This window comes from Erpetoichthys calabaricus, chromosome 5, assembly GCF_900747795.2.
Source record: "Erpetoichthys calabaricus chromosome 5, fErpCal1.3, whole genome shotgun sequence".
NCBI lineage: Eukaryota > Metazoa > Chordata > Cladistia > Polypteriformes > Polypteridae > Erpetoichthys > Erpetoichthys calabaricus.
In genome coordinates this window covers 167,417,638-167,432,402 of record NC_041398.2, presented here as the reverse complement: position 1 = coordinate 167,432,402, position 14,765 = coordinate 167,417,638, and the positions used below count along the sequence as shown (strand labels likewise).

At 35.9% G+C, this 14,765-nt stretch overlaps 1 protein-coding gene across 5 annotated transcripts in view; it reads left to right on the top strand.

Annotated features, from left to right (window-relative positions):
- Positions 1-14,765, top strand: part of palld (palladin, cytoskeletal associated protein) — a 481,585-nt gene that overhangs the window by 280,810 nt on the left and 186,010 nt on the right. For all 5 annotated transcript variants that reach the window (XM_051927636.1, XM_051927635.1, XM_051927637.1 and 2 more), the window contains one exon: positions 10,722-10,745. In XM_051927636.1, the coding sequence (XP_051783596.1) occupies positions 10,722-10,745 (24 nt within the window). The remainder of the gene's footprint in view (positions 1-10,721; positions 10,746-14,765) is intronic.

Below are 14,765 nucleotides of genomic sequence, written 5' to 3'. Positions count from 1 at the left end.
ACCTATATTAATTTTGAGTTTATGCGGAGGCATGCCAGTGGGAGTAAGACTGTTAGGAAATTCTTAGGGGAATGAAACTTGATCTGTGGGATCGTCTGTGACGATGGAGGCAACGCTGGTGAAAGTTACTTTGTCGGTAGGGATAAGTTTCAGTACTTGTTCATTAAGGTGTAGCGAGTCTTCGTTGGTGACGCTTAATATAGCTCGCGTACTGAGTTGTTCCGGAGTCACAGTTGAGAAACACTTTTTTAATGAGTTTTAAGCACAGGGAAAAAAATGAACATTTGAAACATCTGTAATGTAATAAACCACCAAGAAAAGTAACATTGCAACAATGCACGCTACGAACCGATCGCTGTAAACAGAAGTGAAAACAAAATCAAGCCCGGTGCATTCTTTAACTGCCTTCTCTGCCTTATGCGTCCAGCCCCCTCTCTCTCGCGTGTGTGTCTCTCTCTCGCGCGCCTGTGTGTGTGTCTCTCTCGTGCGCCTGTGTGTATGTGTCTCTCTCTCGCGTGCCTGTGTGTGTGTGTGTCTCTCTCGTGCGCCTGTATGTGTGTGTCTCTCTCACGCACCTGTGTGTGTGTGTGTCTCTCTCGCGTACCTGTGTATGTGTGTCTCTCTCTCTTTCTCTCTGGCTCGCTCCACAGGGAATGTACAGGGAGAGACTGAACACGTGCGGAAATCATCAGCGCACATGACTGCTTAGTGAATTATTTATTTATTTATTTATTTTTAATTTTATTTATTAATTTTATTGTAATCATTCCATACAAATAGATCAATTTATAACAAAAAGAAAAATAAAAAAAAATTGAAGACAAATCAAACCCCACCCCTGAGAAGGAGAGCTTAGCCAAAGGAGAATGCTTAGAGCTTTTTAATAAGGCAACAATAAACAAAAGAAAGGAAGAAATATATATAGGTAAATAAAAAGAAGAAGGAAAATAAATGCGGTAATAGTTATTTCTCTTATTCTAAAATAATATTGATTAGATCCTGCCAGGTTTTGAAAAAATTCTGTGCAGATCCTCTAACTGAGAATTAGATTTTTTCCAATTTCAAATAATATAAGGTTTCCCACTGACTTATCAGAGGAGAGTTAGGATTCTTCCAATTTAACAAAATAAGTCTGCATAGTGAATTATTGTTGGTGGATGGGGCTCTGTGAGTTGCCGGGTGTGGCGCTGTCTTCTGTGCATCTTGCTTGCCATGGACAGTTTCTGAGAAGCATGACGACTGAACCTATTTTAATTTTGAGTTTATGCGGAGGCATACAAGTGGGAGTAAGACTGTTAAGAAATTCTTCGGGGAATGAAACTTGATCTGCGGGATCGTCTGTGACGATGGAGGCAATGCTGGTGAAAGTTACTTCGTCGGTAGGGATAAGTTTCAGTACTTGTTCATTACGGTGTAGCGAGTCTTCGTTGGTGACGCTTAATATAGCTCGCGTACTGAGTTGTTCCAGAGTCACAGTTGAGAAGTCGATGTTGCCATATAGTTGTTGAACGGGATCAGAAATAAAAGGAAAACAATGTGTGAAGGTAATGGACATGGGAGGAGTGTTAGAGTTGCCGTGCGGGGCTCTGTGAGTTGGCGGGCGTGGCTCTGTCTTGCGTGCGTCTTGCTTGTCATGTCTTGCGTGTGTCTTGCTTGCCATGGACTTAGTGAATTATATATATTGTGAACGGCGCTATATAGCGCCCGACCCGGCACAGACTCAGACAGAGGCACGTACTTAAATAAAGCACACTCTTTTATTTTTCTTCAGCCGTGGGGCACGCCTTCCCCGTGTCCCATAGGCCCAACACAGTCCCAGAACACTCACAATATCACAATACTCCTTCTGGCACCACCACTCCTCCTCAGGCTTAGTCCTCCTCCTCCCGACTCTGGCTCTCTCGAGTGGTGGTGGCTGGCCCTTTTTATATCCCACCCGGAAGCATTCCAGGTGCTTGATCACCTGACCCTAATTGCCCTTCCGGGTGGGGCTGAAGATCTGACCAGCTGGGCTGCTGACTCCATGCAGCTCCCCCTGGCGGCCATCCGAGCCCCCAACCAGGCTGTGGAGGACTCCATCTCCCACGGAGCCACACGCCAGGTTGGGGTAACATTGGCCGCCAGGGAGGCTGCCACCCAGCGTCCCGGGGAAGGTATTGAACAGTCCATTGCTGCTCCCCCGGAACATACACAGTAGGGGCATCCCGGCCGGGCATGGAACCCAGCCGTCCGTCACAATATAGATAATTATAAGTGCCAATGCAACATTAGGTTTCATGGCAATAACTCCTGGGAAAACGGGAAATTAAGGTCAAAGCTGTCTTATTTTATGTTAAGACTACAAAATGACAGCAAAAGCTCAAAAGCAAGATCTTCATGAACAAACAGTGAGCTGGAATGTTAATGGGCTGAATCACAAATTAAAGAGAAAGAAAGTATTCTGTTACCTAACAGGTCTAAACGCCAAAATAGTATTTTTACAGGAGACCCACTTATTAAGCAAGGATCAGTTTTTTGCTGCACAGAAACTGGACTGGCCAAATATTCCGTTTCAGCTTTACAAAGAAAACTAGAGGTGTGGGAATTCTTGTACATAGAACAATAACATTTGTAGTAACAGATGTAGTATCTGATCCTGAAGGGAGATATGTGATTGTCATAGGTAAATTATTTAACTGTAAAGTGATTTTGAATATCTACGCACCCAATGTAGATGATAGGGACTTTATTTATTGTCTGTTTTTTTCACCTGTATTATTATCATTCTTTAATTTAATATTATTTATTGTATCAGTATGCTGCTGCTGAAGAATGTGAATTTCCCATCGGGATTAATAAAGTATCTATCTATCTATCTATCTATCTATCTATCTATCTATCTATCTATCTATCTATCTATCTATCTATCTATCTATCTATCTATCTATCTATCTATCTATCTATCTATCTATCTATCTATCTATCTATCTATCTACATCAATCTGTTTTTTTACAGATCATGCCTTTCAGCTTATGGATGATGATTCTTATGGAGTGAGTCAGTGAATTGACATACTGTAGTGGCTCATGGAACATAAAACAGAGTGACATTTGTCATAAATAAGTATTTTATGCTGATTTATGTGTGTAACCATTGCTTTGTGTGCCTTTTAGAAAACTGAAAATCAATTTTTTTAGACTCAAATACATCCTCAGAAGTTTCCGCAGGAATACTCTGGGAAACTGAAGAATTTCTTAAGAGAACAGATTATCTCATATCTTACCGACAAAAATAAATTGGAAACCAAGAAGGTAATTAGTGAAATTTCCAGAATAGATCAAGAACATCCAGGTGTCCAAATGAAGCACTTGGGAAAAGACAGGCTCTGCATTCAGAACTCAACCTCTTGACAACTAAAGAAACAGAAAAACTCATTTTTAAATCAAGACATCATTACTGTGAAAATGAAGAGAAAGCTAATAAGATTTTAGCTCAACAAATCCACAAGCAGGAAGCTCACAATGCAATCCCAGCAATTACCAACACAAATGGAGACAAAATTATTGATCATAAAAAAATGCACACATTTATAGACTACTATAAGTCCTTATATTCTATTGAGCTTAAAGAAGACAAGACACAACCTAATGCATTTCTGGATGCTTTACAGATACCACAACTAGATACTCTCAGTGCAGAGGAATTGGATAAACCTCTGGCAATATCAGAATTACTAGATGCTATAAACTCACTTCAGAGTGGGAAAACAGCCGGCCCTGATGGCTACCCTGCCAAATTTTATAAAAAAATTGTCAGTTAAGCTAGCTCCCCTTTTATTAGCAACATTTATAGAAGTTAGAGACAATACAATTCTACCTCAAACTTTTTGTCAAGCTCTAATTACAGTCTTTCCTATGCAAAATAAGGACTTATTACAATGTGCATCATACAGACCAATGTCACTTTTGAATAACGAAGTAAAGGTATTTTCTAAAGTCCTAGCTAGAAGGATTGAGAAAGTACTTCCTTTGGTAATATCACAAGACCAAACTGATTTATTAAAGGCAGACACTTAGCTTCCAATGTTCGACGCCTGTTTAATGTGACATATTCAACCACACAGTCAAACATCCCGGATATATTATTATCATTAGATACAGAAAAAGCATACTACCTTGTTATCATATTGGAGAAATTTAAGTTTGGCCCGAACATCTGTGCTAAGATCAAACTACTATATACCTGTCCAGAGGCTTCAGTATTAACAACATTAATTCAGACTACTTCTAACTAGAACGGGGTACTAGTCAAGGATGTTCCTTGTCACCACTGCTGTTTGCAATCGCCACTGAGCCACTGGCTGCTCACTGTCGAAAATACTTATGAGATAAAGGGGATTATCAGAGAAGGACTTGAACAGGAAATTTCTCTATATGCAGATGATATGGTACTGTATATATGTGATCCACAAAATACTGTGCCTGCAGTCTTAACAGCACTTAAAGAATTTCAAAAGATTTCTGGTCTCAGAATTAATTTGAACAAAAGTGTGCTCTTTCCAGTGAACTCTCCAACACACAAAATTAGATTGGACACCTTCTTTTATCATAGCAGATCAGTTTAAATTCCTAGGGGTAAACATAAAGCTCTTTATCAATAGAATTTCGCTGTCTGCATGGAAAAAATTAAGCAAGACTTGCATAGATGATCTACCTTTCATCTCACTTTAGCTGGAAGAATTAACATTGTCAAGATGAATATCCTTCCTAAGGTTCTTTTTCTATTTCATAACAATCCAATATACTTTAATAAATTATTTTTTAAGAAATTAGATTCAACCATAACCTCATTTATTTGGAATTGAAAACATCCACGTATCCAAACAGGCGACCCTACAATGACCTAAGGAAGAAGGTGGCATGGTTTTACCTAACTTTCAATTTTATTACTGTGCGGCCACTATACAAGCTATAAAAACCTGGACATTGACACAAAAAGGTGAACAGACACAGGCTTGGTCCGCAATAGAAATAAAATCCTGCAGTACTTCTGTATATTCCTTGCTTTGTACCCCAGTAAGTACAAGTCATCACCAATACACTAACAACCCAATAGTGCTTCACTCATTCAGAATATGGAACCAATGTAGGAAGTATTTTAAGATAGAGAAGCTTTTATCTGTGGCACTTCTGCACAATAACCACCTTTCTCCACCCTCTCAAACATACACAGTTTTTAATGTCTGGAAAACATCCTGAATTAAATCACTTAGAGATCTGTACATAGACAACGTCTTCACATCCTATGAACAATTACACTCCAAATTTAACTTTCCAGCAACACTTTTCTTTCACTACCTTCAAATTAGAAACTTTGTTATACAAACCTACCCAATTTCACTCACCTCCCACCTACCTCTATACCGGAAGAAATTTTGATCAGTCAAACAGCATTTCTGTAATATATAAAAACATTTTAAAGTCCCTCCCTTTCAAAGATCCAAGAGTACATTGGGAAAAGGATCTCTCATTCAGTATCTCGGACAAGGAATGGAAGGTAGCAATGCACAGAAATTACTCTAGCTCCATATGTGCAAAGCATACAATCATTCAGTTTAAAATTATATATCGAGTGCATGTCTCTTGTTTAAAATTGTCCAAAATGTTTCCTGGGCAAGATCCAGCCTGGGAATGTTACAATCAAGTTCCAGCCTCACTAGACCATATGTTTTGGGCATGCACCGAATTTTGGACAAAAATTTTTAAATGCCTCTCAGACAGCCTTGGTGTCACAATCCCTCCTAATCCACTAACTGCTGTGTTTGGTGTACTTCTAGATGGGCTTAAAGTGGAGAAGGACAAACAAATTGTAATTGCCTTTACTTTGCCGTGTAGACTTATCCTGCTCAACTGGAAGAATCTTAACTCTCCTCTTTTAAGTCAGTGGATAACTGATGTTACAGTATATATTATCTTAAATTGGAAAAAATCAAATACTCACTTAGAGTATCTGTACAAAACCTTTTCAAAACCTGGCAGGATCTGATAAGCAACATTTTAGAATAAGAATTTAAATTGAGGAAGTGGATTCTCTCCCTTCTTTTTCTGTTCTATCTATTTTTATTTACTTATTTATTTACATATTTTTACTATTATTAAAGTGCCACTCTGCTGTCCTAGCTCTCTTTCTCATGGGTGGGGGTCGATTTGTTTCAAACCAGTTTTGTTAAACTTGACTTACATGTATGGAATGTTTTTTGATTTTAATAAAATAAAATATAAAAAAAAATAAGATGAAACTAAGCGAGGAATGAGTGACTTAATGGAGATGTAAAAACCTCTTGGCTACTACAAGTGTATCTAAAAACATTGATACTTTGAAATAATATTAAAAACAAAATGTATTCTTAAAAATAATATCTTCAGCTAAGTGAGGTCTCGGCCTGTAGCACATTACATGACTTTCCGTCAGAGAACATGATAAATTTAACTCTGGTTGCTGGATTTCATCACCGTGAGGGTGTCAGGTGGTGACAGATTACATGACTGCTTCATGACTTCTCAGTATAGTTTCACATTTCTAAAGTATCGCAAGCTTATCACATTTTGACAGCCAATTAACGTGATGCTTGATTGTGCTGGTTCCTGTCTGAATATTTTGTAGTATGGCGAGTTTAGCTGCAGTCCTGGCCCATCTTTTTCCTTTTGTTGTTATTTTCTGTATATTTACTGACAGTTGATTGGACCCCCTGAGATGGGGGTGGTTTTTATTGAGGTAGCATTGGTAGTGGTCCAGAGTATTAGCAACTGTCATGGTACAGGTGACATGTCTTTGTAGCTCTTCAAAATCATTATAATTGTAAATGTACCAAGGATCATGTAATCAGAAAAGTGGTGGTGTATTATTGCAACCAAGTTTCTAATTTTCTGTTGGAAATAGAACAACTGTGTGTTGTGCTAAGCAGAGGAAAACATAATCAATTTAGCAGTAAACTAAGGAATATATGTGAGATGATATTGGTTGTGCATATTTTTACTGTTGTAATAATATGCTGTTGTGGTATGAAATTGAACAATTTAACTATGAAGTCATCATTATTGGTGACACCAGGTTATTATCCACATCGATGAAACATAAACACATGCAAAGAGTAGTTTATGGTTAAGAACTAAATAAAACAAAAATATGTTCTAAATTAGAGCCCTTCACTTTCTCAGACAATGAAATCTGAGATAGCTTTAAAAGGTATAATAGTGTAATCCAAAAGAAGAGCTAATTTTCATTGTATTTTAGTTATTTTATTAATTTATTTAGTTCTTAGAGTGAAATGTCTATAATTTCTTTAGTTGTTAGAGTGATATGTTTACACACTCCATTCTGGACTGAACATGCAAGTATGATGAAAACATACAATTATTCAACTTGAAATCTTTTATTGAGCACATCTGTCTCGTTTAAAATTATCCAAAATGTTTCCAAGGCTAGATCCAACCTGTGAACGTTGCAATTGAGCTCCAGCCTCACTTGGGCCATATGTTTTGGGCGTGCACCAAATTAACATCATTCTGGGCCAAAATATTTAAATGCCTTTCAGGGAGTCTTAGTGTCACAATGGGTTTAAAGTGGAGAAGGACAAACAAACTGTAATTGTCTTTACTTTACTATTGACACATAGCCTTATCTTCCTCAACTAGAAGAATCCTAAGTCACCTCTTTTAAGTCAGTGGGTAATTGATGTTATATACTATTTTAAATTGGAAAAAAATCAAAATTGTCACTGGATCTGTGCAAAACCTTTTTAAAACCTGGCAGGATCTAATCAATAACATTTTAGAATACCAAAAACACTGCTTTAATGCTAAAGATTTGCTAATAACATGTATTTTATCGGACCTTTAAGAAAGACCATTGCAATCTGTGATGCTCAATACTAGTCTATCTAATACAATTCTTTTAACTCCCTATTTGAACATAGTATTCAGATATAAACAGAAATTGTATTAAGAAAATCTAAATGTAATGTTTAGGAGCCAAGTAATTTTTTTGAAAGTTTTTATCATTTGTTTTATTTTATTAATACTTGCCATTAATGTTTAGCCCTCAATATTTCATATATTTCCAAATTACAATTTTTGTTTATGTTTTACAAAAAATCAAAAGCACTCAATGAAACTTCTCCAGAAATACAACAGTACTTAAAGAATACAGTCAGTATTTTTCAGGTCAAAGTTATTTATTTATAATCATGGTACTGTATATATTAATTTGACACATGAAATTGTGTTCAAAAGAAAAGTATTTTAAAAATATCTAGACTATTCTTGCATTTTAAAATGGAAGTCATGGGTTTGATTAACTTTGATTGTGTATTTGTAGGGGGAGTTAGTGTCCTGTTTTGGCTTATTGAAAACGAGTTAATCCTAACTAATGAACATCCCCATTATCAAAGGATTTAAATTTATAACATTGGTTATAATTTAAATACTGCTGAATAATTTGGAAGTCACTTGATTTCATGTCTCAGTGTGATAATAATCATTAATTATTGCTAATCTATGTGGCTGTTAATAACCTTGGTCAAAATCATATTCACAATTTAAATGCAGTTACATGTAATACACTTAATCTTTAACTTTTCGAGTACTTGTTTTTCATTTATTTCTCTGCAGAAAATAAAAATAAAGAACATAGTGTTACTGCAAACTAAATAGCACAATAAGATAAGTCAACATCAGTAAAGTTATAAGAAATGTTTACTGATTACGGTACTGATTTACATTAAGAGTGTAATGAACTTTGGAGCAAGTTTGCAAAGGCACAAAATGATGACACATTTTTATACAGATGATGCATTCTATTTATGTAGCACCTTTCCTATGCTAAAGAAAATAAAATAATGATGATCTTGAGTTTTCAAAACTATCTTGGGTAAAAATTTGAAACACCAAAACAAAATATTTTATATACACTATTGGTCAAAGGTTTTAGAACATCTCAGTTTTTCCAGTTTTTCTTTAAATTTAATCAGTTAAAATGCAATTAATGACTTAAAAATGGTGAAAATGAAACCAGTAAACTGACAGAGATTAAATTTAAAGTTTAGGATAACAAAAACTGAAAAAAGGAAATATCAGAATATTAAAAATTGGCCTTCTTCTGGGAACAACTAATACTGTAGGTTATAACCTACAAATGTTCTGCAGCAATTAAAGTAAATTAAGTCTTGCAAGCCGAAGCAAGCAATTTGCACATGTGTCCCAACTTCTGTTGACTACTTAAAAACCCTCTGTCTGTCTTAAAGCAGAGTTGGAACAGATTGTGTTACTATTCCCTCTGAAGTACTACTTGGACAATATTCCAGTGATAATGGCAAAAAAAAATGGTAATTTATAAATGAAATGAGAAATAGCATTATTACCCTTAAAAGTGTAAGCCTTTTGTTTAGAGAAATTGCAGAAAAAAAATCATAGTGTCAGTGAATATGGTGTCCAACACAATCCAAATGCAATTGAAACTAGAAGAAACTATGACAGGAAGAGATCTGGCAGACCCAAAGTCACAACCCAATCAGAAGACAAGTTTCTGAGGGTCACCAGCTTGCATGATAGGCGTGTCACAGCACAACTTGTTTTAAGCATATTTCAAGATAAAAGAAATTTAGTTTATTAATTCAGTGGCATGGGAAGCACTAATTATGGCTCAGGTAAATTAAATGAGGAGCAGTAGTCATTTTAGAATCTTATTTAAGCATAGCAGAGTTTTAGATGTCCTTAAAAAGGATATGTGGTCTTATCTGTATTTTATCAATATAATTATGTACATAATTATATTGATAAACACCCTAGTACTATTATGTACATCTATCCATCCATCCATTTTCCAACCCGCTGAATCCGAGCACTGGGTCACGGGGGTCTGCTGGAGCCAATCCCAGCCAACACAGGGCACAAAGCAGGAACCAATCCCGGGCAGGGTGCCAACCCACCGCAGGATACACACAAACACACCCACACACCAAGCACACACTAGGGCCAATTTAGAATCGCCAATCCACCTAACCTGCATGTCTTTGGACTGTGGGAGGAAACCGGAGCGCCCGGAGGAAACCCACGCAGACACGGGGAGAACATGCAAACTCCACACAGGGAGGACCCTGGAATCGAACCCAGGTGCCCAGATCTCCCAACTGCGAGGCAGCAGCGCTACCCACTGCGCCACCGTGCCGCCCCTTATTATGTACATACTAAATTTTATTTATTTGTGAGCTTTTTGACCACTAAAAAGTGCCTCTGTAATCAGTGAAATTCTTCTGGAAGTCCATTTTCAGTCCCCATGATTCTTAAAATAATGTAAGACATTTCAGCTCTGTGCATTTGAGAGCAGGACCATTTCTGAGTTTATGCAAGAGTTTTGAAGGATGAGACCTCTTTCTTAGTATACTGTACTGTATAATTAAGGTGCCATTATTGGCGCTTTGAAAAATAACTTCACTGCGTGAGACATTCCCTGTCTTTGCTAAGTTTTACTGCTTAGTTTTTCTCTACGTACTCCACAGTTTATTTTGTATTTAAATGTTGTCATCATACTGTGATTCCAGTATAATAACTAATTCCATGTGTAGTTTCTGGCTAATAACAAGTAAAATTAATAATTCAATTAATGAGGAATTTAAGTAGAGTATTTTAAACATTTCCAATATTAATTAATTTATTTTTCTTTTTTATGTTATCATTCCAATCAGAGCCTAGATCTGCAGCAGAGCCAGGTAAGTCTACTATGAGTGGCTTTTCTCAATAGAGAATATTATGTGATATTTGTAATATACAGTAAACTAAATAACATACAGTATATAGGATATATAGGTAGTACTGTATAACTACAGAGCAGGTAGTGTTGTCACCTTACAGTACATTTGATATTGATGGTTATAGAAGTACATAAATGGATTTTGACTATGGATCTGCAGTTATTGACACCAAAAACAGAATGCTTGTTGTCATCTCCCTAAGTGAATTCTTTGTATGTTCAAATATCATAAGAATTGATCATTCTTCTTTATGGACTGTACCCAGGACCTGACTATTTCATGCATTGTATTAGTACTTCTTTCATTTCAATAGCTCCCTTTACAATCTAAACTGTTTCAAAGCAGTTTAAAAAGCAAAGGAGACCAGAATATGAAGAGAAGCAAAATCTAAAAGTAGATTACTAGATCATTATGACTGGTGCAAAATAATAAACAATCCTTGCAAGTAATGGTTCCCTTACAAAAGTGATATTTCATTTAAGAGTAGCATAAAAGAAGTGATTTATCATTTTTGCAATGTTGTTAATTTTTTGGTTGACTGTTTTGGTTGACTGTTTTGTTCATTCAATTGAATGTATAGCCAGGCACCAAGGAATAAGGTTGGCTCTGAATATCAAAGTCAAAGTCAAGTCAAAGCGAACTTTATTGTCATCTCAACCATATACAAGTATACAGATAGACGAAATTGCGATGCTAAGGATCCACAGTGTAACAAGATGAAGTGCAAATAAAAAATTAAAATTAAATTAAAATTAGAATTAAAATTAAAATTAAGATTTAAAATAAAAATTAAAACACAAACAAGGCAAGACATTGTGCAAAGACAAGACAAAGAAGTAGCAACAATATTGACGTATAGTAAGAAATATGAACATTGATGCAATGTATGGTATTATGCAATCTAGATACAGAAATATAGTCAATAAATATGTAATATAAATAAGTAATAGATATAGATAATACAGAAATTATCAGTATATGATAATAGTTGTTTAAGATGTGTAAACAATGACAGGTCAGAATGTTTCACAGCAGAAGGATATCAAGAGTGTCAAAATACTTAAAAGGTCAGTATGAGATTTTCAGTTCTTTTTTACATGCACACTAGTCTTTGCAGGAAAGTGGCTTGCATGTATAAAAGTTCTGTTTTTAGAGGTGGCTGAGGCAGTGTGGAAGATCCCAGGGGGCAGCATGGTGTTAAGGAGTCTAACAGCTTGGGGGTAAAAACTATCCTGCAGCCTGGCAGATCAGAATCATGAAAATACCCAAAATAAACCCATTGCTAATCAAATAGACAGAAAAATATGCCTTTATAATGACTTACTCAATAGAGAGGTTTTAAATTTACTGTGAAAGATTTTGTTTTACTCCTTACAGCATAGTTCATGAGATACAATAAATAATATTCGGCAGTTCGGACAAAGCAGTGATGACAGGAGGTAAAAATGTAATAAACTAGAGACAGTAAACAAACCCCAAAGGCATACATGTCTAGTAAACACTCTTCTATGTACATACAGTATAACCTATCATTCAGGAATCCAAAAGATTTCATTTTTTGCCAAGTGTCCTTTATTCACCTTGGATGGACTATGGGGATAACATTTGTCACAAAATATGTGACAGCCTGATAGCCTAGTAGGATAAAACATTTTCCAGTCCTGATAAGTTCTTTCCTTAAAACATATCAGGATGAACAATAATTTGTTTTGATACAAAGGTTGGAATTAAAGCAGTCTAGAGTAAACTTGTGGTCTTTTTCATGAAATTGCCACACAATTCTTATGGCAATCCATTTTAAAATTTAATGGCTCATGTTAATTCCTGTTTTATCTACACAAATACCTAATTTAGATATTTACAATTAAATTTTATACCAAAGACTACTAATCAGATAAGGCGGGTTTGAGAATGTTGTGTTACAATTATATTTTGACTAGTTAGAATTCATATTTAAAGTATCTGTAATTGGATTTTGGCTAGTCAGAGCTGAAGTTGCAGATTTCATTAGTGAAAACCTATTGAGTATTCAATTAGAGATATCTGAAATTATATTTTAACTCGTCAAGATTACAATTATAGATGTTTTTAATGTGTTTGAATTAAGATATATATTAAATGTAATTTTTAATATTTAATATGTCATTTCAACTACAGTTAGTCAAAATATAACTGAATATATCTTTCTATATATAATTACAAATACCTTGAAAACTCCATATAAGTCAGTGGTAAATGACACTCATTATATATAGCTCTAATTCACATTTTTACTCACATACTGTACATATATTCTCAAACACACAAAATCCTATTCAAGGTCATGAAGCATTGCTGTCAGCTAACTGCAGGATACATACAGAATCACACCAACACTCACTCACCCTGAGCCATTTTACCACATGTTTGTGAGGATGAGGGATTAAAAAACAGACTGCCTAGAAGAAAACACCATACAATCATGAAGCGAACATACAGACTCCATACTGGCAGCAACTAGATGTAGGGGGTTGCAATGCTATTGGGTCTATGAGTGACTGCTTTGTTAGTGTGCTGTCTCAATTCATATCTGATAAGTCAGAAATATATTTTAGATACCGTATCATGACTACCTAGAGGAAAGTATTATATTTTAAAAGGGTTACTATACAGTATGTGTGAACATCTATGCTCAAAAAAAGGCAGAAATAGATATAGTTGATCACAGTTAAAAAAAAAAACACCAGTCACAAGGAAAGGTACCAGCACTGTACAGGGTAGTAATCCATTAAAAATTTCATTAATTAATTAACACCGACTCACACCAGACCATTTTAGTGTTACTATTTAACCAAACCAGTATGCCTTTACTCTGTGAAAGAAAAATTAGATTGTTTGGACACAGGGTCTACACAAATGGTGTCCAGGATGGAATATGAATTTGGTTTCCTGCCCCTGAAAGATAGCAACAGCAAACTAGCCACTATTTTGTGCACTAATGTAAAATGAACACTGACATCAAAAATAAATTACTTTACCTATCCTTACTATACAACATTTTTAATTATTAAACTATGAAACAATTCCATCTTGCCAGAAAACAATATAATCACTTATTGTTTTGGACTCCTGAAAGATGTGCAGCCTTTCTTTGGGTTTAAAGATTTTATAATTTATATATTAGGTCAAATACATACCTTTTCTAGATTAAAAAAATAATGAAAGAATGTTAAAGAGATGTTGAAAGATAGCAGAGACAAGAAAATTGTGTATAGCAGATCTGGCACAATATAATCTTCTTATCTTATATTAGAATTGCTGGTATACATGGCTTAATATTCACAATAAGTAGGGTGCTTTGAAGTGTGACCTTCAAGATTTTTATGAGAAATGAAAAAAAGTGCAAACTTTACCTCTCTGTAATGTCTGTAGAGTAAGTAATCAACAGGTGATGAAATGATAAAAATGATCAGATTATTACAAAAGGCTGGCACAGTGGTAGCATTGCTGCCTTGCAGTAAGGAGACTAGGGCTCACGCCCCAGGTCTTCCCTGTGTGGTGTTTGCATATTCATTGGTGTCTGGGTAGGTTTCCTCTGGGTGCTCTGGTTTCCTCCCACTGTATACAGACATGTAATGTAGATGAACCAGTGACACTAAATTGGCCCTTGTGTGCGTTTGGTGTGTTTATGTGTGTTTGCCCTGCCATAGACTGGCACCTTGTCTGGGAGTTTGTTCCTACCTTGCGCCCTATGCTAGCTGGAATAGACTCCAGGCCCTGGCCCTCCAGTGTGACAGTCCAGTCAACTGTCTAGGTTGAGTTTGCTTGTGCTTAACTCTCCTCTAAAATCTGAAGATGTTTGTGCTAGGCTAACTAGGACTGGTACATTTTCTGGTGTGAGTCTGTGTGGATGGATGCACAAGTGTGCCATATGTTGGACTGGCATCCTGTCCACTACTGTTTCCTTCCTTGCTACCAGTGGCACTGAGATGGGCTTCA